At 46.1% G+C, this 25131-nt stretch overlaps 1 protein-coding gene across 2 annotated transcripts in view; it reads right to left on the bottom strand.

Annotated features, from left to right (window-relative positions):
* Window positions 1-359: 359 nt before the first annotated feature.
* The window catches only part of Ptch1 (patched 1), a 58241-nt gene continuing 33469 nt past the window's right edge, over window positions 360-25131 (bottom strand). For both annotated transcript variants that reach the window (XM_059262757.1, XM_059262755.1), the window contains exons 14-24: window positions 24274-24676; window positions 23548-23857; window positions 18349-18491; window positions 16316-16499; window positions 14369-14649; window positions 12234-12371; window positions 10034-10176; window positions 6202-6301; window positions 5444-5698; window positions 3508-4051; window positions 360-3112 (exon numbers count right to left, since the gene is read on the bottom strand). In XM_059262757.1, coding sequence (XP_059118740.1) covers window positions 3509-4051; window positions 5444-5698; window positions 6202-6301; window positions 10034-10176; window positions 12234-12371; window positions 14369-14649; window positions 16316-16499; window positions 18349-18491; window positions 23548-23857; window positions 24274-24676 — 2500 coding nt within the window. In that variant the 3' untranslated portion in view covers window positions 360-3112; window position 3508. The remainder of the gene's footprint in view (window positions 3113-3507; window positions 4052-5443; window positions 5699-6201; window positions 6302-10033; window positions 10177-12233; window positions 12372-14368; window positions 14650-16315; window positions 16500-18348; window positions 18492-23547; window positions 23858-24273; window positions 24677-25131) is intronic.

The following is a 25131-nucleotide window of genomic DNA, read 5'->3' as shown; positions in this document are numbered from 1 at the left end:
ACTTCAATTTTTAAAATTGTGTCTCTGTGTGTCTGTGTGTGGGCATGTGTAAGTGTGTACAGGCACCAGTAGAGGCCAGTAGAGGGCATCAGATCCCTTGGAGCTAGAGTTACAGTTCTGAGTGGCCCCCTGCAAGAAGAGTAGGCACTCCTAACCACTGATCCACCCTTCCAGCCAATTTTGTTTAGACTGAATTTGGCCTTATGTAATTCCTGAGTGCATGTATGGAAAGATAAATAAAAGGGAACACTCACTTAAAAGGGTCATTAAGTAATTTCTCAGTGTCCATAAAATAAATATAAAACAGCTTCCACAAGGCTAGCAAGAGAACTTTAAGGAACAGTCTAGAAACAAGCACATAAACCAACAAGTTATATTATCTTTATTCATGTTAGAATTTCTATCAGTGTTTGAACATTAATATTTAGAGAGTTTTGTACATTTTCATCTGAGAACCGTACCAGGTCACAATGCTCACATCAACACTTCCCAATCACATGGATAGCTGCTCACTTGTACTCTCTTAACACTGTCAAAGTTCCCTCTTCCTGCTGTCATTTACAACGAAAAGTGTCCTCACACTCATGTCTCAGCAAAATTCCAGACATTATGGATTTCATCACATATAAATTCTTTAAAAATATACTTCTGTCCAAAGACTTGATGACTACTATGTACACTACAAAAATAAATTTTCATATAAATAAATTATATGGCATACTTTCATCTCTGTAATTGAAATGACACAAACTCATTTCCACCCAATTTGGCAGACGAGACCCAGTTTGAATATTTATTTCCTTTAAACTCCGTACACTAAAACCTACCATGAGTCCTTAATGTAAATGTTATATACTCTGAACTATTTAACATTAGTAAGCACTCTATACAAATAAAACTTCTGTTCAAAAGTAACACATAACTGCAATAGTGTTTCCAATAGAAATAAAATCCCTGCATTTTTTTTGTTGTTATAAACTGGCATGACAAATTCTGGAGGACACTCTTATGATACAAAATTATAAATATCAGCAAAGATCTTTTCTTTTAAAAATTAAAACATCCAAATGAACAAACAATACAGACAAAGTAAAACTATGACGAGACAGACAGACAGACAGACAACACACACACTCCGAGACTGCAGTCTCCTGTCAGCTCTGTGTTCTTCCTGCCTTGGCTGATTCACAATGTACAGAAACCAAAGGGCTGCACAAACTTCCTTATGCTGCGAGCGAGCGAGCGAGGCTCAGGAGTGACAGACACAACCAGGAATTGCAGGGAGGCGGCTTCAGAGTTTTCTATCCCCCTTCTCAACTCAGGGCGCGAGCTATCTGAGCAGAGCTGGTTTTGGGTAGGCAGACAGTGGCCTGACAGGCATTAAGACAGTAGCAGTGGGTGTCCAGGGCCTCTGGCATATTCACACACACACACACACACACACACACACACACACACACACACACACACACACACGGCAGCCACAGGTGGCTTCCAATTAGTACCTTACAGTTTGGGTATGAGTTTTATGGTTTGAGGTCACTAGACTGCTGGGACTACCAGGGGCCCATTGCCTTTACAGGTTTCCATGCAGGACAGGAGGGATTGAAGGAAGCTGCATGCAGAATGCGCTCCTCACAGTAGCTCCATGTGCACTAGCTCCCTTCCTCTGAGACAAGTCCTCAGTGTTCACTCACAAGGGAGGATATTGCTTCCCCATCTACTAGTCTCTGGCCAGAGGCAAACAAGCCTAAACCTCAGGGAAAGAGAACAGGATCAAACTTTCAAATCTAACACCTGGTTCGAAGAGCTTCCTCTCTATACTTCTTTGGGATGGCACCTTCCTGCTCTTCCATGGACATTATATTAGATGAATTCTAACAGTGGAGAAGGGAATGGAGTGTGCACAGGACAAGAACACATGAAGAAGAGTCTTCAGCAGCTCACATCCCACACAGCTGACTGCACCACCATCAGTACGCCCCAACCAGGCAGTCAATGTAGCGAAAGGGATTCGGATCTGTAAAGGTTTGAATGTAGACCTTGAATGAAATAGATTTTTCTGCCTGTATCTGGGTTATAGGGGTAGGAGGCTGTGTGCAGTTGTTGCTCATCAGAAAGGTACAATACCACACTTCCTTTGAGTGTAATCTCACAACCCAGCTGAGATTCACCACCAATGAAGACTACTGGGCTCCATATATAGAGGCCCTAACACCCGACATTATGATCTATGAGAATGTATTCTCTTTGAAGCACAAGGGGCGGTCCCTGGAGGGCTATCATGACCTCAGGAGCTGCTGCAGGCATGAAGCCAAGTTTGGCTTCTCTGGAATATTTCCAGAGAATAAGGCAGATGACGGGTCCACCCTTCCACCAGCACCAAGACAAAAAGAGACCTGGACTTTCCCAGCTTGACTAGGCCATAGCTAAGGTCACACAAAACAAAGAGAAACAAGAAAAAGAACAAAACAAAAATCACAGTACAGTACATTGGGAAATCACACACTCACACACACACAAACACACACCCATGAGAACTGCATAAACCTACCCCTAGAGAAGCCACTGGGATTAACCTGTTTTCTTCATGTCTGCTCGTTAAACAATTATCACGCATAGCGTGTTCAAAAGTTAACAGTAACATTTCATCCTACCACAGGGTTGTGATATGCAAATTTAAAATATTTTAAACAGAAACCTTTACAAATAATCCTATTATATAAGCAATATTTGCATAGAATTATACAAGTAAATTATACAATATTTAAGCAGCAGCGACATATGCTGGGAGATTTTTAAAAACTAAGTTAAGCTTGGTTGTGGCACAGAGACCAATGTACACAGGGGGAGGAGCCCTGTGGTCTCCCCACTCTGGGGCAGGAGTGGAGAGGCCCCAGGCCATAGACTTTACAGCATTTCCATGTATATTACATGTGTACACCTCTTAAATATTTATAGAAATATTTCACAAAATAATACAATCAATTACAGTAACAATGAACTGCTTTCCCATAATTCTAAGCAGTTCTCTTCAAGCAGTCAGTTCTGGAAAGAGGTGGGGGTGGGGTTTTTCCAATCTTTGGCCTCTTTGCTTCAGATTTTAATTACCCTTTAAAAGAAAACAAAAAAGGAAGTCACATCATGGTCATGACCACAGAGCTGTATGCCTCTCACACAATACACCCCTTAACTCCAGGTCAGAACACAGCAACCCTACAACGGGCTGACTGTGGTGCTAAATTCATTTCATATATTTTCACCTTGCATGGCCATCTGCATGCTGGTTAGAATTCTGCTGCAAGCATGGCAAACAGGTACAAGGCAAAGCTGTTAAACTGCATTCAAGAGATTACTAGTTAAAAGAAAAGAAATCCAGTTTGGAACTGTATTGGTTTGGCCACATCAGCCTTGCCTTGGGGAGAAAAGGTCCCACAGGGTCCAGTTTGGGATGTGCCAGTACTCAGGTAACCCTGGAGAGCACCCTGGGGCACCTGGGGCACGCACCTCAGTCGGAGCTGCTCCCCCACGGCCTCTCCTCACACTCCACGTCCTGTAGTTCTATGACCTCCACCTTCGAGTCCCTCCTCTCGCACCTGACATGAAAAGGCACATGGGGGTCCTCGAACACCCCATGGTCAGTCTCAGGGTAGCTCTCATAGCCTGGACAGGGACCCCCTCGGGGGTTACGCCCAGGCCCAGGTGGGGGATGCACAGCGACAGTCACAGAAGCAGAAGCCGTCACAGTGGTGATGGGCTGGCCGTAGCTGGGCACAGAGCTGCCCATGGCAGTGGACGCTGGGTTCCGAGGGTTGTGAGAACGGGCCCCACGAGGGCCTGAGCGGTCCCTATTGCTAGGGCCAGAATGCCCTTCAGTAGAAATTTCAAAAGCGTCTCTGCGCGGTCTGTATGGGGGTGGCCGCAAGCCTTCTCTGGGAGGATCCCTTCGAGGCTGCTGGCCTTGTCGTCCAGGGGACAAGGAGCCAGAGTCCAAGTGGGGCTGCTGCCGAGAGTTCAAGGGAGGGTGCTGTCTCGATTCAGGATGGACCACCTGCAGAGGTGACACAGGTTAACACAGGGAGGTAGAGTGGTGTCCTTCCACCCACAGAAGAAAACCCACTCCTTTAGTAACCTCCAGAATGTGGATCCTGCATGCTCCAGATCCTGCATGCTCCAGTAAAGCTGACTGGAGGCATATAGCTGCTGCTCACAGCTGCAAGAACATCCCAAGGGCTTCACTTCTACAAACCAGCTACCCCACCCTGATCAGTCTATCTAGATCCTAGGTTCTTTTCCTCAAACTGCTAAGTGTCTGGCCCTGGCTGGCCAAGAGGTGGGGTGTATTGATACACATGCAATCATATACAGTAGCTTTTAGAGATGTAAGATACCAGTTTCTGGGTCTTGTTTCACCTGCCCCCAACCCCAAGCCAGGTGTAGCTAAGTAACTAATGTACTAAAGAGCAGAGCAAAAACTTCTACCATCACAGATACTTCTGTCAGATGCATTTGTCTCAGCCTGACCATTAGGAATCTGGTTTCTGGGTCTCTGTACAAAGCTCAAGCAACACAGTGGCCACATCAATCAAAAGAACCGTGACCAACTTCAAAGTCGTTGAGCTTGTACCTATTTTTAGGCTCCTGCTGAACAAAACCAGATTCACACTGCAGCTCAGCAGGGCATCGTCATGGGGGGGGGGGTGGCGGGCACTCTCTCCTTCATGGAAGGCTGCTCTAGCCTGGGACTCGAATACACACTTCCTGTACACACATTGCTCAGGCGAGCAATGGGAACTTTGGAGCCTTCCTTGGCTCTTTAAGGCTGAGCATCTTGACTGGGGACTAGTGTGGGTAAGGAAGGAGTCTGCCAATTCCTCACTGTCTTCTGGAATTAAGGAAAGAACTCAGGATGCTCCTGCACTTCAATAGATCTCCAGCCATCTACAACAGTAAGAGCTTGAAGCCACAAAGGTATGGGAAAGTCTTAGATAATAACTAAAATAATTTTTGTACCAAGGCCAATTAAAGGGAACAGAGATGAGAAGGAAGAAATGCTTCTCATGGCAGTACAATACGCATTTGTTACATTTCCTCACCTAATACTCAGAACGGGAAAGGGGGTCAAGGCCTGCAGCTGAGTCTACTCTGAATAAGGGTAGAACTGGGGATGAGCCCCAGGGCGTTGAGTATTCTAGGCAAGCTTTGCTGCCCATAACAATGTTGGCAATGCCGCTTCAATCCACAAGATTAAAAGGAAGTATGTCATAGTTTACAAAGAATGGCATGCTGGCAGTTTCCTGTGATTTGACCTGGTGTATACACTTTTTTCTTGTACCTATCTGTCTGTGAGATCTGCTGCTCAGATTTCCCTGGACCTCCCCTGGACCTCCTGGCCCACTGCCAGAGAAGAGATGAATCTTTCCCAATCCCTCAGGTGACTCACAGTGGACCGGGCAAAGACGGGGTTTTCTGTGGCTTCCACAATCACTTGGTGGGCAGGACCTCTGGAACCCTGCTGTGCCTCATAGTGCCTGAGTTCCTCACTGATGCCAGACACTGTGGTCTGAGAGCTGTACTCTGAGTCAGAGGAATCAGACCCATTGTTCGTGTGACCGGGAGGCACTGCAAACCGGACAACACTTGGGGGCGGCTCAGGCGAAGGAGTGGGCAACCGGTTCAGGCCACTGGCTGGAGACACCTATTGAAGGAGATTCCCAATTAAAGTGTTACATTCATTTATCTGTTGGCCCATCTTAAAGTTCAAAGCCCAATGCTATTCATCAGCCTCCATCACCTGACAAAAGAACCCCACATATCATACTGTATCTACTCCCCTCTCCCTGCTATCTGGCAGACCATCAAGATACTGGCACAGAAACACTGCCCATGTCTTCCAACACCAAAAAGGCAGGATAGGTGTCTTTTACACTTGTTAAGCCCAAACACTTATCTGAAGTAGAAAATCTTCCTTTGCATATCCCCAAGACTGAAGTTGCTCATCAGCTGATCTAAAACAGTTTGCTCTACAGCCCCCAGCCTGAACTACCAAATGGAAAAGTAAAACGGCGATTATTGCTGGGTGTTTACTAAAGCGGTCACACCATCAGCAAATACAGCAGCACCTAAATATCTAGATCCGGAGCAGCACTGGGGAAAGCAGGCGGCCTGTGGGGTGAATGTCTCACCCTGCTAATCACTGACCTCAGGACACGGTCCAAAGAAGGACAGGAGTACAGGCAGCAAAACCAGTCCGTTGAGTACCCCCAAGACAGTGAGGATCGCCAGGACAGCAAAGAAGTATCTGGAAGACAAAAGGGACATGAGACTTGTCAGTGTGGGAAGAAAGCATTCTACTCTCCACGCACCCAAATGTTACTTTGCACCAAGAGCTCAGCTCAACAATCCCAGTCCTCTGAAAAGTCAGCCACAAAACTGTAGTTCACACTTTAACACAAGATTAGTATGGAGCTTTGTTCTTTTTTAATCTTATGACTCTGAGGACTACATTCCACACACTAGAGTGTTAGTTCATGAAAGGAAAAAAAAATTAGTTTGTTAATTTGCTGAGATCTCATGCCTGTAATGTTATTTATGAACGTGTTACACCAACACAGGAATACGGAATGTGAAATGAGTGACTGAACAACCTGGAAGCAGACACAATGCCGAGGGGCCCCTGCTCACGAAAACCCAGCAGAAGCAAACAAATGAAGTGAAGGGTGTAGAATTTAAACAATTTGGCCCAGGAGGAAAAGCAGCCTGCTTCTGCAGGCAGCTAATCCACTGTGAAATGCCCCTGCCTCTTACGGCAGAATCTCTAATTAAGTCTCCAGCCCATCAGGTAAGGCATTCCCTGGGCTTTCATTAATCACAACTTTCTGCCTAGAATTCTCTGGGTTCCAGTTTTACCAAATAGCTCCAATTGCAACCTTTTTAGAACACAGGAACCAGCTCTGCAAAGAAAACGCTGCCCATTCTGTGGGAGCTGGGGCATTGTGCGGGGCGAGGGCGCTCCACAATGGCAGGCTGCTCTGCAGGCCAATCTTTTGTTGAACAATTTAGCATCTTTGAATACTCTTGTTTTGCGTCAGCCAATTCAAACATCAAGGCTGAAGCACCATGGCAGAAGAGGGAGAGTGAACAGCGAGGTCTGCGTTCCCACCATTGAGGGCTAAAGGTCTGGGATCCTTCAAGAATACCAAGGTAAACCTGTCAGCCAGGGCCCGCCTCTGGTCAGCACTCTGCACAGCTGGAGGGCGCACACTCCACGCAAGGATGCTTTTCTGGAGCTAATGATTTCTAAGGCTTTGATGGAACTGGGCTGGGGGGTGGGGTGGGGCTAGGATGTTCTGGAAAGAAAGAGGGAGGGCTGGATATCTATCTGTTAATGGTCCCCTGAATCATAAAACTGAACAGCCACCCTACAATGCCATGTCTATGTATGTTTTGACATCAGATGAAAGGAGAGAGAATCCCCATAAAAATACAAATACCTCACAGCTATTGTAAACACTGGACCCTCTAAGCTGCATTAGTAAAAACCCAAGCCACCAATGTCTTTGCTCTAACATAAACTGTGGAACTTTCAGTGAGGCATACATCAGCGGCAGGCATTAAGACATTTGCATCCCATCCATCTAGCTGCAACATAAACAGACCAATTAGATTTCTGACAGCTTCATGTATACAGTGTCTGCTCATTTATTCAACTCTGGTGAGGACTTTATCCATCCTATTTTAGAAAATGGGAAGCCCTTCTAAGTGCTTGAAACGGGAACTCTGGTATCTCTGGCAGGGAATGAGCAGCCCCAGCTAGGACAGGGAGGGAATGGGTTCTGCTTTGTGAGATCCTTTGCAAAGGTGTGCACTGGCTCCTCAGCTAACCTTCAAGGTCCCAGCACACCCTGCATTTATTTCTCTTGGCTTTCAACTGCCTGGGGAGACTTGTATCTCCCAATCCCAGCAGACTATAAGCCACACAGCAGAGTAGGTTATGTGCTACTTGCCAGTAGTCACAAAAAATGGTACTCATGAGATGAGGCTGGCATTACCTTTGTGTTGGAAGAGCCCAGAGACCATGCCAAAACAGTCCCAACTGGCATTGGGCTTCATACTATAAAGACAAAGCTAGTATCTGTGTAGGAGTGTGTAAAGGAAACAAATGCCAAATCACCCACTTAACACAAAACAAACCCAAACCAGGATCTAAGTGAAGCCAGGTATCTTACCAGTTTCTGGCAAAGGAGAATCCACTGATCAGTACTAACTTATCCAGAGACTGAGTGAAGACTAGCACGCTCAGGCTCAGCTGAGAGCTGTCTGGAAATGCCTCTGTCAATCCGCACTTTAAGAGCCCCAGATGACCAGGAAGCATGTTATATAGGGTGCTGGTCTACACTGAGATGAATCTGCTTACTCCACCCCCAGACAGTGAGCCAACCATGCCCTCATTAAGAAAGACTGATGCCCTGGAAGCCTGGCTAACCAATGCCTCAAGACTGGTCCTCTCTTTTCTCTCCTCTGGTAGTGGGGATTGAACCCACTTGCCCCACGCACCTTCGGCAAGTACTTGCTGTATCACTGAGCTACACCCCCAATGTAACTAACTTTTGTTTTGCATTAATCTTCAACTAAAACTTCTAGCTAAAAATTCTCTTTTTACCTGAAAAGGTGAGCTTCCCTACTTGGCCAGCCTGTATGTGCACACATGTAAAGCTTATGTTAGAGCCACATGTGGCAGCAAATGCCTGTAATTCTAGCACTTAGGAGGCTACAGCAGTTCAAAGCCATTCTGCTACATCACAAGTTTGAGGCAAGCCTGAGCTACATGAGACCTGTTTCATAAACAAACAACCCCCCAAACACTCAATCCCTTAAAAAGCATTTTCTTGTCTTCCTCACGCTTTCCCGTGTTAAACACACAGTAGTGCTTTTCCTAAGGAGTGGTCTGATGAGCAGCCAGACCATACAGGAGTTCTAGCCCAGAGAGCAAAGTGCAGAGTAGTTCTGTTTCAAAGAGTACCAATAAAAGAAAAGCCAAACGATGCTACCAAGAACAGCCTGATTAGGTCACCTCTTCAGACATGGAGCACCACACACACTCTCTGGGTTCTTTCTGCCTTATTCTAAAGACATACTAATATCTTATATACTGAGGATACCGGTTTTGCCTCTTTGCCATAGATCATGGTTTACACCTAGGAGCAGAGACACTTAGTGAAGCCAACAGCATCACGGAAAGAGTTCTTGTTCCAATCTTAAGATTCTTTTTAAATGAAAACTCACTGTCTTTCACACTTTGGAAAGTTACCATCTTACCCATACCAAGTAGCAAAATCCTGCCTTGTGATCCAAAGAGGAGTACACGGGCCAGGATTGGAGCCCCTGAATGTGACCCTGAAGTCAGATGTTCAGCATTGGTGAACTCTCCTCAGAAGGGACCCAAACACAAAATCTGGGTACACTGTACTCATTTCCTGTGTAAAGTTTAGAACTAGAAGATTACACTGGAGGTATGCTAAGTTTTTTCTACAGTTTATTTTGAGGCAGGGTCTCATGCATCCCTAGCTGTCTCAAACTCAATTCACAGCCAAGGACTGGGACTATAGAGATGAGCCTCCCATACCTCTTTTATGTGGCATGGGAGACAGAATCCAATGCTTCATGCATGCCTGGCACCCCACTAAGCTACATCCCCAGCCCCTCCCAAAGTTCTGGAGGAGAGAAAACCAAAGCTGAACGTTATTAATTATCGGAACCCACAGTCATCTCTCTGTAGATGTTTATAACAGGAATCTCAACACTTGGGATACCAAGAAACTCTAGCTTCAAGCTGTGGAGCTGCCTCTACTCAACTTTTCCTCTTATGTCTTCGAAGATACTGCCAGACCAGAAAGCTTCTAAGAGAGCTTGTCGCATGCCTCAGACAGGTTGAGATGCTGCCACCTACCAGACGGACGGAGGAATAAGCCACAGAGACTACACGAGCAGGCAATGACTTTTATATCAAGTCTCCTATTCCACTTCTGCTTACCTGACAATGAAATCAAACTCGGACCCTGCAAGCATCAGTACGCCCAGCAGAGTGGACACAGCACCGTCCAGAACAGGAGCGAACATGTGCTCCAGGGCAAGCATAGCCCTGTGGTTCTTGTCACCAATGGCTGTCAGAAAGGCCTGAGCAAAGGAAGAATTGAGATGGTCACATTTCTGGACTGTATGTGGTGAAGTGCTCAACTGTGTCTATACTTGGGTTTTGCTAATTTTCCCATGTATCTCAGGCTGGCCTCAAACTCACTACTGTACAAGAATGACCCTGAACTTAACCCTCCTGGTTCCACCTCTCGGTGCTACGATGCCTGGTTTATGTGGTGCTGGGGTAGAGCCTGTGGCCTCCTGTAGGTGAGGCCAGTAAATTACCACCACCTCAGCTGTAGCCCCCACCCTGTAAGTCACGCTTAAGTTCAAGTAGTGGCTAGAGTTACCTCAAAGAGACTATTCTGTTGTTAAGAGAAAAAAAAATCACCCAAAATGTAGCAACAAAGCCAAAAGGATGACTGCTTTTTTTCACGTCATGATAAAGCATTTGTCTTTATCCTAATGGTCTTCTGAAGAAAAATATTATGTGTATGGGTGTTTACCTGCACATATATGTCTGTGCACCATGTGCTTGCCTGGTGCCCACAGAGGACAGGAAAGAGGACATGAGATCCACTGGAGATGGAGTTACAGTTATGAGCTTATGCTAGCTAGGCAAGTCCTCTACCAACTGAGCTAAAATCTCAGCCTCAGGTCTGCCTGAAATGCTGGATGTTGCCTCTATCTTTCTCTCCAAAACATATGCTCAAAATTTTACTGCTTAGCTCCTAGAATGTTTACTTGGCTTCACTACAATGCTCTGTTCATATTATTGGGCCACAGTTAGTGATGCATTATCTTGAATAAAACCCAAAGCATGATGGGCCAGGCTTATAATCCTGACAGGCAGATCCCTGGACCCTGCTATCAGCCAGCCTAACCTACTCAATGAACTCTAGGCCAGTGAGAGACTGTCCCCAAAAATAAGGTGAATGGTGTCTCAGTAACAGTATTTGTTACCCTCTAGCCTCTACAAGCTAGAACCTACACACACACACACACACACACACACACACACACACACACACACACAATTCTAAGGTACTGTTTCTAAATCATCATCTTACTAATAGCTTCAAAACATTCTTTCTGAACATCCAAGTCCATAACCTGTGAGTGCGGTGACAGGTCTGAGAGGTCACAGAAGGCACATACCATGTGCTAAGCTCCAAGAACAATGCTGGAGAAGCCATGCTAACATCACTTGGTTCAGGCCAAGAGCTGAGTTTCCCAGCTTGGGCATTCCAAACACCAGAGTTTACTCAGGCAGTACTTATTTACTGAATGCCTGTTAACAGCCCCAGGTACTCAGGATGTGAGCACATCTGTAGTCAGAAAGTAAACTGCACACTGCTACGAAACTGTCGACTAATTTTCTCATCAGTGTGTGTAGCTGGCTCATCTTTTGGATTCCAGACTCTCTTTCAGGTTGATTTCTTCCAACACAAGGCAGTGTATAAAGAAGGCCAAGGTCCTGGTGAAAGCATCCCTGGTTCTCGTTTTCTGCTGCCATGGATGCATGAGAAGCTGGGAGGTCTACAGAGATGGGTGGGCTGAGGTGGAAGAGCAGGCTCTTCAGGGCTGTATACCCGAGCTTTCGTTCATAAGCCTGAGGGTATTTCTGTGGCTGCCAGCTCACCTTACCCTCAATTATGCTATTCCCACCAAGCCTCTGAGGGTGGTCTTGCTCTATTCATCCCCACTTTATGATTATACTTAAAACTGGATGGATGTTTGCCTAAATACACAGAATATCTTGGGACAACAGTGACAACTGCAGGACAGGTGTGCTACTAGTCAAAAAAAAAAAAAAACAAAAAAAACCCCCAAACACCAGAACAACAACAACAACAACAACAACAACAAAAACCAGTATCAATGTGCAGAGTCCTTACAGTCCCAACACACTACTGTAGTGAGCAATCATTTTTACTCCCTATGTCTCTTATCTAGGACTCCCCAAGAGATTAAGAACCCCCAAAACATTTCAGACTTCCTTGAGAAAACTGCTTGAGGCTGTCCCTGTGACATGTGGAAAACAAAAGGACCAGGTTCCTTTGCCCAGTCAGCCAATTTCCCCGAAGGACCTCTCATACCAAAGCCACATGGACGGTGAACTCCACTCCGATGCCGACAGATGCAATCAGGATGACCACAGGTACAGCACTCAGCTTGATCCCAATGAGGCCCATCATGCCAAACAGCTCAACTGTCATCAAAGCCAGGACCATGACCTTGAGGAAGGCACACGACAGGTAGTGATTGGTACAAGGGACACTAGGAGCGGCCAACGGTGCAAATCAACAATCCCAGTGTGGCTTTGTCTAAGATGTGGAGCAACAGCACCTGTCACCTGAATACTATGGAAAAGCACTAATGTCCTTCACCTCTGGACACGCCTTACATTTCAACTGCCTGCTGAAGGGAGATGTTAGCGCAACTTACTGCCAGGCTAAAAAGAGTTTTTGTGAAGGCAAAGTTGTGTGTGTGTGTGTGTGTGTGTGTGTGTGTGTGTGTGTGTGTACATGTGGAAACTAGAAGTAAAGCTGGTGTTGCTCTCTGGAGCCTCCACTGAGACGGGCTCTCTCACGGAGACCTCAAATTCACTGATCAGGCTAGGCTGGCTGGTCAGGTCTCCTCCTGTTTCTGCCTCCCTAATCACACATTACCACACCCAGCTTGACTGAGCTATATCCATACCCACCAGTTTAGTATTCTTTGCAAATTATTTTTCTCTGCTCCTATCCTAAAAAGGGAAAAATAAAGAGACCACATTCTGGAGCCATCTATAAATTAGTATACTATCAGAGTCCAGCCTTTTCCCATTATTATTTCATCAGCAACACAGTTACTAGAAACAGTTCCAGAGTAATACAATACAGAGGGTGAGCACAGGTTACATGCAAATACAGTAGTGCTTTAATATACCCAACCTGAGCCGGGGGTACTCTGGTACAGAGGTCCCAGAGCCAATACCTAGGACAACTGTGGTCCACAACAAGGCTTTAACCTTAAGCACCAAGAAGTGTTCTTTAACTCTGTTGAGTTCATACTGCAGTGTTTTTGACTGTTACAGGCTGCAGCCTAAGGAAAGCTGATAGGATGGGGGTGAATAAAGGATTTTGTAGGTAAAGGAATTGTGCTTTGGTTGGAGAACCCACAGACCGAAGGAAGAGACTGGGGAGTGGGCTGGGCCACCAGCGTGTCAGGTTACTGTGCTTTCAAGAGATGGGAAGCAACTAGGACCCAGAGCAGACCCGAGTTCACGACTTCGGAGCCTTTCCTCTTCCCTGTAAGATGTGGAGAATGGTATGAAAACCTACAAGGCAGATTTGCCTTTCCTCGGCCAAGGAGGAGAGAACTGGTTCACAACCAAGGAGGTTCTCGTGAGCCTCCCCGACTTCTACCACGTGGAGGAATGAAAGTAAATGATCTTTCTTGCTTGGGGATAGGACAGCGGGTGGTGGCAGAGGTTGGGAGCAACAGAGAAAGATGGACGCCATCCATGACTTAAGTGCTGTGAAGATTTCTGCAGACTAAACAATTACCTTTAATGTACCTGCTGCCCAGATTCAGCACAGAAACAAAATCTGTTTTTATAATTCTGGCATTTTAAAGGCTATACCACAGTTCATGGAACTTAAACAATGCCAGGATTTCAGACTCTACATGAGACTCACTTCAAATATGAGGGTAATCTAGAGAGAAGATGCTCCAAACTAGCTATGAGAGGCAATTTATCATTTCCCCGGTAGTTACAATGTACACGATGCACCAAGAGCCCACATGTCATCCCCACCCCTGCATCTGTCTTAACTTCTCTGTGCACGCTTCCCCATAACACACAAAGAACCTTCTACACATTATTAGGATGGGGATGAGGCCACAAAATAACTTTAGAATAAGAAAATTAGTTACGCTTTGGTTTTTTTGTTTTGTTTTGTTTTGTTTTTAAGTAAAATTTCAGTGCCTTTATGCAGTGTGCTTACAAGGCCTCCTGTCTTACACATGCATGTTTTAATGCTGTGTGAGCGGGGACACAGATTCCGGTCATTAGAGGCTCTACCTTCCCCATGAACCTCACCACCTCAAGTAGAATAAATATCTTACAGATGATGCAATCTATACCCTCCTCCTCCAAAGGCCCAGACATAAACAAAACTTCCTGGCTGCAGAAAGAGCTATGCTGAAAGGAATCCGACTTCTATAAAGACCCTCATAGTAAACTCACAATGATCCCAGCCGTCCAGGGGTTCAGCAGGAAGACTGCGCACACTAGAAACGTGCAGGCCAGCACCACGCTGATGGCTAGCAGCAGCCAGTGGCGCAGGCTGATGTACTGCTCCCAGAACAGGAAGGGGTAGCCATTGGGGTAGCTGGACAGTCCCAAGCTCGTGTAGTTGTTACAGATGATTCTCACTTTTTCAATGGCTTCCACAAAGTCTGAGGTGTCTCTCAGGCCGTTGAGGTAGAAAGGGAACTGAGCATATTCGATGGGCTCTGCTGCTGGGACTGGACGAAGAAGAAGTAGGGTGAATGAGGGCCTCAGGGAAGAGCCTCCTCCATCCCAACTCCACAGATGCTGGGTGTGTAATAAAGAGAGAACTTTCCAGAAATTCACTCATTATCTTTCTTCCAACAAAAAAGGCAAACAATACATGATTCTGGGCTTTCACAATATTCAGAGATGGTTTAAAATTTCTCACTAACAATCCATATGTTTTCACTGTGCGTGCGCACATTCAGGCACACATGCGGAGGTCAGAGGACGACCTTGGATGTCAATCTTTTCCTTCTACCTTCTTAGAGCAAAGTCTCTTGCTGTTTGCTGTTGCAAATTCCAGGCTAGCTAGCCCTGGAGCTCCCAGGAACATTTCCCATCCCCCTCTCATCCTGCCTTATACACTGGGGTTACAGGTACACTACCACACCCAGCTTTGTGTGGGCTCTGGGGATTCAAACCCAGTCCTTATGCTTGTGTGGCAAGCTCATTTACCCAGTGAGTCATCTCCTGAGCCCAGAATCAACCCTTTGATTTTATTTGGTGGTGGCAAGTGGGTGAAGAGCGGAAAGGCAGCAGAAGGCTCTGTGATCTGTACATTTTTTTAAGTCTTTGATTTTATTATTCCAGAAGCAACTACCATTTGTGAGAACTCTAAATGCTTTAAGACTTCAATGTTGAAAACACCTTTTTGTTTCCACATTCAATTTGCTCTCCTCGACCATTTATTTATAAGACCAAAGTAATCCCAGAGTCATGCCTTGCAGAAAAGACACTTCACATTCTTGTCCTTCAGTGACCTTGCAACTTAAACCTTGCCTGCTTTTCTAATGCAATGCTAAGTCTTCAGCAAGAGGGGAAGAAATCCTCACACAACAAGCATCTAGTTACTGCCCTGTGTGTTCCACACCCTTTGGGGTCATTCAGTTGACTTGCTAAACATGATTTGCCCTATTATAATCTCAACTATAAATTTTCATTAAGACAAGCCTTGGCTGCTTGCCACCAGTCTCTGGGGGTTGGTACAGGGGAGTTCAGACTGCTGCTGCCCTGTTTGCAAAGGGACCCGTCTTCTTTCTCATGTCTTCTCTTGGCCCAATATCCAAAGCATGTGCTGCTACTAACATCTCTAACATAAATGCAAACTAAATCCACACAGAGCCACCTTTCAAACCCTAGGCTTAGGGGTGAAGGGAAGAGGAGAACACTGATGTATACAGACTTTTCTTCTCCAGTTTAAACAGCTCTGACAGAGCACAGGTGCTTGGTGGCTTATAGAAATGACCCAACATGCCAAAAATCCCTTCAACACCAGAGTTGACAAAGTTAAGATAAACATATAATCCCTAGCGATAAAACTCGGCAATAGTAAAATAACACTCAATGTGGAGGCGTCCCCAGCTTTCACATGGAACAGCTGGCATCAGGAGAGATGTCTGGAGTTAAGGCTACAAAAGGAGGTTAGAAACGCTTATTTCTCAAAGTGAGAGTGCAGGGCTGTATTCCATTACACATCCTCGTCTGTCTCCCAGAGTTTTAAACTAAAAGAAATATATTGTTCTATTTACACTTTTGAACCCTGGGTAGTGTCAACGAATGAGGCTGTTGCTGAGCTCCAGGCAGCAACTAAAGCAGCCTCTGAGAGCTCCCAGCCTCTCTGAATAGACTGCTACTTACTTCTCAGCCTGGTCTCTGGCATGTAGTCGGCTTTGTCGTGGACCCATTCTGGTCGGTGAGGCCGGATGTTGGCCTGGGAGGCAGCATAAGCTACAGGGTCGTTGCTGACCCAAGCCGTCAGGTAGATGTAGAAAGCGCTGGGATTAATGATGCCATCTGCATCCACCAGACGCTGTTTAGTCAACTACAAAAACGGGAAGAACAGAGGTCATTCAGAGCAGGCTGTGAGGTAAACACACTCCTGCTGGGAGAGTAAAGCTTTGTACCCACATTTCCAACAAACAGTAGAATGCCCATGGCTTGACAGTGCCCTAAGTCCCTCAAGAATACCTTTGATGTCTTTCAAAATGCACTTATTGGGGGATGCAATCACCAGTGTGTTTACAGCAAACACACCGTTCTGCAGCCGGCCCAGGAATCGGCTGAACCAATTAAATCTGAATGCTAAAAGACTGTCTGCAGCCAAGGCGGGTAATGAACAATCTGGAAAAACATATTTATAGGAGGGGCAGGGGGGAAACCTGGCAAGCATCCCCATCCACGTCTGTGTGCAGTTAACCTCTGCTGTTAACACTGAAGGAAATACCACCCAGTAAATGGAGGGGAGCTATAAAATAAAACAACATCTGTATAAATTTCGCTAACACAGCCTCCGATGACCTGTGTATTCAAAAAATGCCCATTGCCAGAAAGTGGAAGACAATGATGTAAAGCCAGGGCCCTTCTGAGTAATCTTACTTCTGAGCCCTGGTCAGATGCAGTGGCCACATCTGCTCCCACAGTAGGCCTTGTGGGCTTTGCTTGAGTCAAAGACACTATGAGACAGAGTGTGGATTATAAATATGGTAGATACACCGGAAAAAAATTTCCTGTTTACTTTAGATCCAGGCCTCCTTCCAACGTTTGGTCTTTTTTAACAAAATGAAAAACACCAGTGACAGCAGTTCACAGAGAAAAGAGTGGAAGAATAAAGAGCGTGGAAGAGATGGAGAGAAGTAGACAGCAGGGATCTGGATTCAATTAATCCACGAGATTTCTAACAACTGTAGGTCCTCAGACTGTCTCTGGAATTACATAGCACAGCTCCTGGCCTCCGTGCATGCAGCATGCTCTTCTTTCTCCCGGGAGAGGAAATGGTATCTTGGTGCCTAGCCCCACCACAGGCATCCCACAGGCTCCCTGATTCCTAAGTCCAATTCAGTATGTCTCTGCTCCATCCTCTCAGGCAGACTGGTCTGCCATACCCTTGTCAGACCTGACAGCCCATTGCATGCCACTATAAAGCACCAGACTTCACACTCTACAGTGACCGAACAATGTACTTTGTAAACCTGTCACCTTTAACGCCAGCAAAAGGGAGAAGACAATATACAGCGCTGCCGAGAAGATCATTACCATGATGTTTTCTGCCTAAAGATAGAGAAAGTAACCTACGAAGAGCAGAGAGGCCTAGGACTCACTCCAAATCCAGGGTGCAGATGTACCCTGCACATGCCCGAGGAAACCAGAAGGGATATGCCAGAGATCAAGTGCTTCAAATACAGAACACGATCAAAAAGAACAGCCTTCATTACTGAGGTGGAACAATGCAGGGAGGGTGCATGCCTCTGTTTGCTATATTCAGGCCACAGCAAGCTGCCTGTTCTTTAACATCTACTCCTGGGGCCAAGCTGACCCCAAAGCATTAATACATCCTTCCACTATCCTAATGACCTCTCTGATCTTCTAAGCCACCCATCTACCCAACCTCTGTTCAAATGACTGTTAACCAACAAATCCACTGTCCACTGTCTGAATACGCCATACTAATGAGTGTTAAACTCTGAAAGCCCAGTATGCGTCACTGGGAAAAGCACTGTCAATGCCACTGTATTCTGCTCATTGCTACTGTGTTAGAGGTAACACCTGTCCCTACCTGACAAGAAGGGAAAGGTGGCTGGCTCGAGGTCATAGTTACTACCTCCCATCACTTCAGGTCCTTATGGAACACCAACTGGGATCACACACTGCCAGCCCAATTTCCAGGGGAATACCTGACTAATGTCGATGGGCTTGTCTCGGCTGCCAGTCTGCACCAGGAGTTTGTAGGCGAGGACCCCGTCGTCCGAGCCATTTTTGTAATTGTTTGGCATGATCCTCCCAGTTTCCCAGTCACTGTCAAATGCATCCTGAAGTCCTGGAAACAGCAAACATGTGCAACACATTAAAACCCGGACCAAGAGGCCTGGTCCTAAGGGATTACGCCGAGGACAGTGGGCAGGGCGGAAGACTTATCTACAGCTTTCTCTCACTTAAGAAAGGACTGCAGTGCCAGCCATTGCTGCTCAGAGAGGAGAAGAAAAACACACGATTCACTTAAACTAAGGAGCAAAAGTCCAGGAGCTAGAGAGATGGCTCAGAGCACTTGCTGTTCTTCCAGAGAATCCAAGTTCAGATCCCAGAACCCACTTTGGAAGGCATACAAACTGCCTGTAACTCAAAGGGAGATGTCCTCCTGTGGCACACCCACACCCACACACCCCTCCCAGAAAGGGGAGGGGGAATGGTGGCACAAGCCTTTAATCCCAGCACTCAGGAAGCAGAGGCAGGCAGATTCCTGTGAGTTCAAGGCCAGCCTAGTTTACATAGTGAGTTCCAGAACGGCCAGAGCCATAAAGTGTGACCCTGTCCCCCACCCAAAAAAGAGATAAAGATCAAATTCTCATATTCTCATTCTTCCTCTCTCTCTCTCTCTCTCTCTCTCTCTCTCTCTCTCTCTCTCTCTCTCTCTCTCTAAGGTCTCACTATGTATCCCTTCCTGGCCTATACCTTGACCTCAGTATGTAGACTAGACTGGCCTGGAACTAACAGAAATCCACCTACCTGCCTCTGCTTCCCAACTGCTGGTATTAAAGGTGAGCTCCACTATGGCTAGCTCAACTCTTTAAAAAAAAAAAAACAACAAAAAACAACAAAAAACAAACAAACTTCAGGCCTATTCTAGCAAGCAAGGGAGAAGAGAAAGACACATACTACATCCATTAACCATTTCATGGCACACAGGGAGTATGCCAGGAGTTCCTCAACAGGACCAGAAACTCTACCCAGAGCAGTAAAATCCCATTCAAGATCCCAACTTCCAACAGCAGCTTGGCTGCTCCTGGAGCCCAGGCGAGCGAACATGACTCTGTCAATCTGATCCATCTGTTTGACTTGTGCAGCTAATACAAGCTGTGGGATCCGCTGCCAGGTTGTGTAAAGATCACAGCCAACACCTATTCACTCTCCCCCTGTTCGCTTCCTCTCTGCCACCCTTCCACGTGGAGGGGTGTGGAGGAGAAGGAGCATGAGGAAATTTGAATCTGTTTGAGAACAAATGACAAACCACAAGCCCTGGGAGAGGAGAAAAAAAGAGCTTTCTGGGCTTGGGGGATGGGTGAGCCCACCAGCTTACCGCACACAGCTGGGCTTGGCCTCTGTAATCAAAACCATCATTACAGACCTGACACTTTGGTTACAGCTGTAAAGAGATAAGCATGCTGGACGAGAAAACAAGGCCCTGGTGACCCAGTCTTAGGGTCTGAGCACTGCCTGGAGGGCACTCTCCTCAACACCCGCCCCCCAGCTCTGCTCCTCAGTCACCTCCCAAGTAGACTCCCTAAGTCCCAGGTGCTTCGGAGACCCCTATCCTGTTGTGTTAGACACCTCTGCTCAGAGAGATGCATTTTACTCCATTTCAGGACATGACTAGAGGAACTTCAAAGACAAAACCAAACTAAACAACAAAAATACATGTTCTGTGAATGCTCAGCATGGTGAGGTGTTTGGGGTTGGGAAGCGGGAGGAGGTGGGGCTGCTCTTAAAACGAAAGCCTCCCTCCAACATTATTACGATGTGGGCATTGTCTCCAGGGTGTAGCCTGGGTCACCTGTGGGCCCTGTACTTCAGGGGCTGGAGGAGGCAGGCAGAGGGACCACCAGCGTGGCAATCTCCAGTCTCAGACAGACTTTTTCACAGTAAGGTTTGCACAGGCAGGACCGAGCAGATGTTATTTTATGACCCAAGGCCCTTCCCTACCCCCATTCTGGAAAAAAATAAACAGAAGAGGAGGACAACCACTCCCCAACCCCCCACAAGGGGCCTGGTCTGTTTGCCAAGCCAGGAGAGAGGAAAAAGGAGAGAGGAGAGCTTTTATGACTCCAGACTTGCATGGCTCTAACCTTCCTCTTGGCTCAGTGTTAAAGGGCTACTCCACACAGTCCACCTTCCTTAGTATTCGGTCAGTTCTAACGCTCACCTCCTGAGAGGCTAATCAGCACTTTCATTGGAAAGGTTCAAGAGTCAGAGCTAAGCTTTGAACCCAGGCAACCCAAAGCCAGACTCCACATGTATTACTCATTGTGGAAACTCATTCTGAGAGCAGTATGCTGTCCAGGAGAATCACCAAATGCATGGATAATACCAGTAACTTAGCCAATGTACCAGCAGCATCTGGTGTCACAGTAGGCAACCAAGTGCATTTGCAAAGGTATGCTCACACAGAGATTTTGGCACTATTCAGGGAAGCCAAAGATCAGAGCCGCAGGGTCTGCCGTGCAGCCAATTCAGAACACATTCCTACAACGCTGACCCCAATGCACTCTACAGTTACTGACTTTATGACTAGTTGAGTTTTCCACAACTAGTTCAGTATTTTCTGACTAACCACTGAAAATCTCAACTACCATGGGTTAGACACCAAACACTTGTCCCTTGGCTGACATTTACATTCCAACAATTTACAGCAAAACCTTACATTTCAGCTGCAGTTCTCTTATTAGCAACATTTTATACAAAAAATTATTTTTAAGTCTGGGCTACAGGAATTACCCAAATATACAAGCCTCTAGAAGTGAAATGATAATCTATTTCGTTCATGTAATTCAGTATGAATTAAAAATAAACGCCACCTGTACATGATGCACATGTACATCATCTCTAACTTCACCTCCTTTATGTGCATGTTCCCGGATGGCCTACGAGAGCTGGGGCTATATATCTCAAAGGTAGAATGCTGCCCTGGGTTCTACCTCAGGACTGACTTTCAAAACAGCATGAGATAATCCCTGTGTTAGCCATTAAATATTTTTTAGGAGTGAAAAAAACAAAATTACTATTGGAGTGTTAACAAAGACCAGTGAGATGGCATAGTTGAATGGACTTCAACACTACACCAAGTATTTGGAAAAAATGCTGCTGTGAGAACTGCTTCCTCCATGGAAATGTTCAAGGACCCGGGCAACTACTCAGCAGGTCTGAAAAATGCCTCAGCGTCCAAGGGCCCTGGTGTCTGTGAGCAGTGCTCTGGAGGACCCACTGAGGCATTACAGCTCCATGGCCACATGGGATTCTGACATCTTAGCATGTACCCACATAACAGTTTGGCTGGGTACTGCTTGCTTAGCAACCAAATTGTAGTTCAAATATATAGGTATCTATGCATCCAAATGTTTTGGGTCTTACAAGAGGAGAAACTAGAGACTGCTTCTAGTACCGTTTTTAGAAGAATGGCCTTCAAACTGCCTAAAGAGAGGATCTATTGCACCCTTCCCAACCCCAGCCTACCTCACCAAAGGGAAGACACTGGCTGAAGACACTGGAGAGCTCCTTCTACCACACCCTCCTCCACTCAGCACAGCAGACCTCTCTGTCATTTGTGGCAAGTTATTTGCATGTCTTTGGTCAATGTGTGTGTGTGGAGTGGGGGTGAGGAGAAAAGCAGAGACTCTGGCAAGTGTTTTGGCTCTTTGTTAATTCACTACTTAAAAAATAATGCGTTGAGAACCGAGTGTAAGAAAATAAAACTTGGGGTGAATTCAAGTTAATCTTCTGGGCTTCCTGGTCTGTAACAATAAAATGATGCTTTCTCCACCTTCCCTCAAAGTTGGACCTGGCACACATGTATAAGCAAATTCTAGCCAGTGCTCAACACCAATTCCCGTCAAACCAAGTTGTTTATCACCTAATGCAGACTCATAAGAAAGCTGGCTGCCTGATCTTTACATGCAGGAGTACTGACTTAGGACAAAAAGAGCACTTAAATATGTGTTTAAATAAGCCTAATTAAGTGGGAAATTAAGACAGCCACTGGGATAATCTAAGCCAACATATGCTGGAGTTGTAATTATTTGGGTGCTCCAATAAAAGCAATTTTGCTTGAATTGTGTGGATAATGGTCCTGATTGTCTACTGTGCTTTGCCCGTGTCAACATTAACAGATGTTCTGGGAACCACTGAATGCGTTTATACTCAGTTAGTCAGCAGTTACAAGCAAATTTAGTCCATCTTATATTTTTCTCCAGCAGACTAATAATATTTCCTAAAGATAGTATCTAAGGGAGTAAAAGGCACCAAACCTGAAGATCTGAGTTCAATCCCCAGGCCCCACATGGTAGAATGAGGAAAGCTGTCTCAGCATGCACACTGTGGTATGCACATGGTCACCCTCACACACAAATCAAAAGGTAAAATGGGGGTGGGGGCGGGGGGAGAAACAGGATTTGCCTCTTCACGAAACAGCAATATGTGGGTAAACATTTCTAAGTTCATCACCAAATGGAAGGACAGTTGGCATGAAGCTCCTTGGAAGACAATGGTGTCAAACGTCAATTTAAAGATGAAACACATACCATTTTAGTGTTGGATATTGACACACGGGGAAGGCCTGGGGGGGAGCGAGCAATTTTTACACCTTCTACTCAAATTTGCTATGAACCCCACGTATATGAACAAAAATTAAAAAGATGTTCAAAATATGCAATGGCTGACCCCAAATCCACCATTACAGTAGTCTGTAATTTACCAGACAGCTCAGAAATCCCACCAAATACTCCAGTTTCACTTGGTCATTCAACTGGCCACCATCCAAAAGGAAAAGAGCAATAGAAGCCTCCAGGCTCCCTATTTTCTAATGTCTTTCCCCAATGTGTGTTCACAAATGTGTTAATCGAAGGCTCTTATAGTTCCCAGTTCCCAGTAACCATAACTCCAGTTCCAAGGAATCCAATGCCCTCTTCTAAACTCAGGGACCAGATACATAACTGATGCACATACATGCAGGCAACACACACACACATACACACGCACGCGCGTGCACGCGATAAAGCTGTTCCATTATGATGGAACACTTTCTTTCATACAGTGGACAGTTGAGAATCACTGTGGGTGAGACTGAGGAGGGAAAGCAGAGGATGGCATTCTGCCGCAAGTCCTACCTTGGAGCCAGTCTCTGAAGTAGTGCAGCCACATTTGGGGAAGTTGCTTGTTCTCCTCCAGCATGACATACTTCACATTGCTGAAACTCTTATGAAGGTCATAAAGTAGGTGTTGGATATTTGGGTAGTCTGCTTTCTGGGTGACTATATACATGTTATAGAAAGAAAAGTATTTGAACTGTGCAGCAATGAAGTCATATTCTCTGGTTTCCCGAGGGACAATGTCTGTGAGGTCCAGCCCGTCTCTCACTCGGGTGGTCCCATAAAGACTGACCCCAAGCAAGCCCAGGAAAAGGAGGATCACCACAACCTGCAACAGAGAGAAGGGCACTGGATGAGACCCAAAAGAACATTCCTGATACCTCCAATACCAGCACCAACTGCTTCCTTTACTCTTCTCACATAAACAGCCCACACTTAGCATGGCATCTTAGGGGGTCAGTCTCCCAGAGGGAAAGGCATAAACCACACTAAATCATCTTTTTAAGTAATCTCACCAAGAACAAAAATGTATATAAACCGAGGACATCATTTATATTCATAATAATATCTGCTACATGGATATTATTATGTAGGAGCGTGCTCATTAAAGCGGCCCTGAAATTTGCAGTCTGACTTTGGTGGGCATGTCCTGAAGCACACATGCACATGAGGATGGATCCCAAAGGTGCCAACAGTTCACATATTTTTCTTCAAGGCAGGAAAGCACACATGGTGGAAGGTTACCTTGGCTTTGGGTTTCAAGAGGAAAGGAGCATAGTGCTTCTCTGCAAACGAAGAGAGCGTCCACTTGGTGCAGGGGGGCTCGAGGCAGTGAAGGCTGGAGTCTGAAAACTGGGAAAGCAGGTCCCTGGTGGAGCTGGTGCTCTCAGGGCTCTGACAGCTGAGGGTGTCCTGGGTGACGGTGACAGGCTGTACAGAGATCTCGGACCGTGGCTCAGCAGTCGTGTAGTACACATGTGTATGAGGGTCGTACTCTGTGCGGAGCTGCACAGTGGACTGCATGGTGATGTGTGTTTCGTGGGCGAAGCTATGGCTGCTGTAGGGAGGTGGGGGGCTGTAACGGGTGTGACTGTGAGGCTCTGTGTAGGCCTGTGGTTCAACCTGAATCACCCTGCTGACACAGGGGCTGAAAGACAAGAGAAAAACACACTGTAGTGTGTGGCCATGATGGAGAGAGTGGGCTTTCATTTCTGCCGAGAACTGATGCTACCCGCTGACACCACTGACTTAGAAGAGAAACATGTACTGTTTCTCTGCAAGCATCACCTGACTGCTCTAGACACAGATGTGATCAAGTCCAAGCCAAATGCACAGTGGATCCTGAAATGATGATAGACCCCTGCACAAAGCACAACTCCAAAGAACTAAAAAACTAAAAACAAAATCCACCACCCTGTGTTTCTAAACAGGTGGTTTTCAGCATTCCTCTGCTCTAAAGAGCTACCAAACAGTCCTGAACAAACACGGGTTCATGATGGAAAGAGAGACCACAAGCAGCAGAATCTCTAGGGGAGGTTTCTGGGCATAATCAGAGGGGGAAAGTGTGAGAGCTCACACGTGCCAAGGAGTCCTCTGTTTAAA

The sequence above is a fragment of the Peromyscus eremicus genome, chromosome 5, assembly GCF_949786415.1.
Source record: "Peromyscus eremicus chromosome 5, PerEre_H2_v1, whole genome shotgun sequence".
Lineage (NCBI taxonomy): Eukaryota > Metazoa > Chordata > Mammalia > Rodentia > Cricetidae > Peromyscus > Peromyscus eremicus.
Note: the sequence above shows the minus strand (reverse complement) of the source record. Positions and strands in the feature narration are given on the sequence as shown.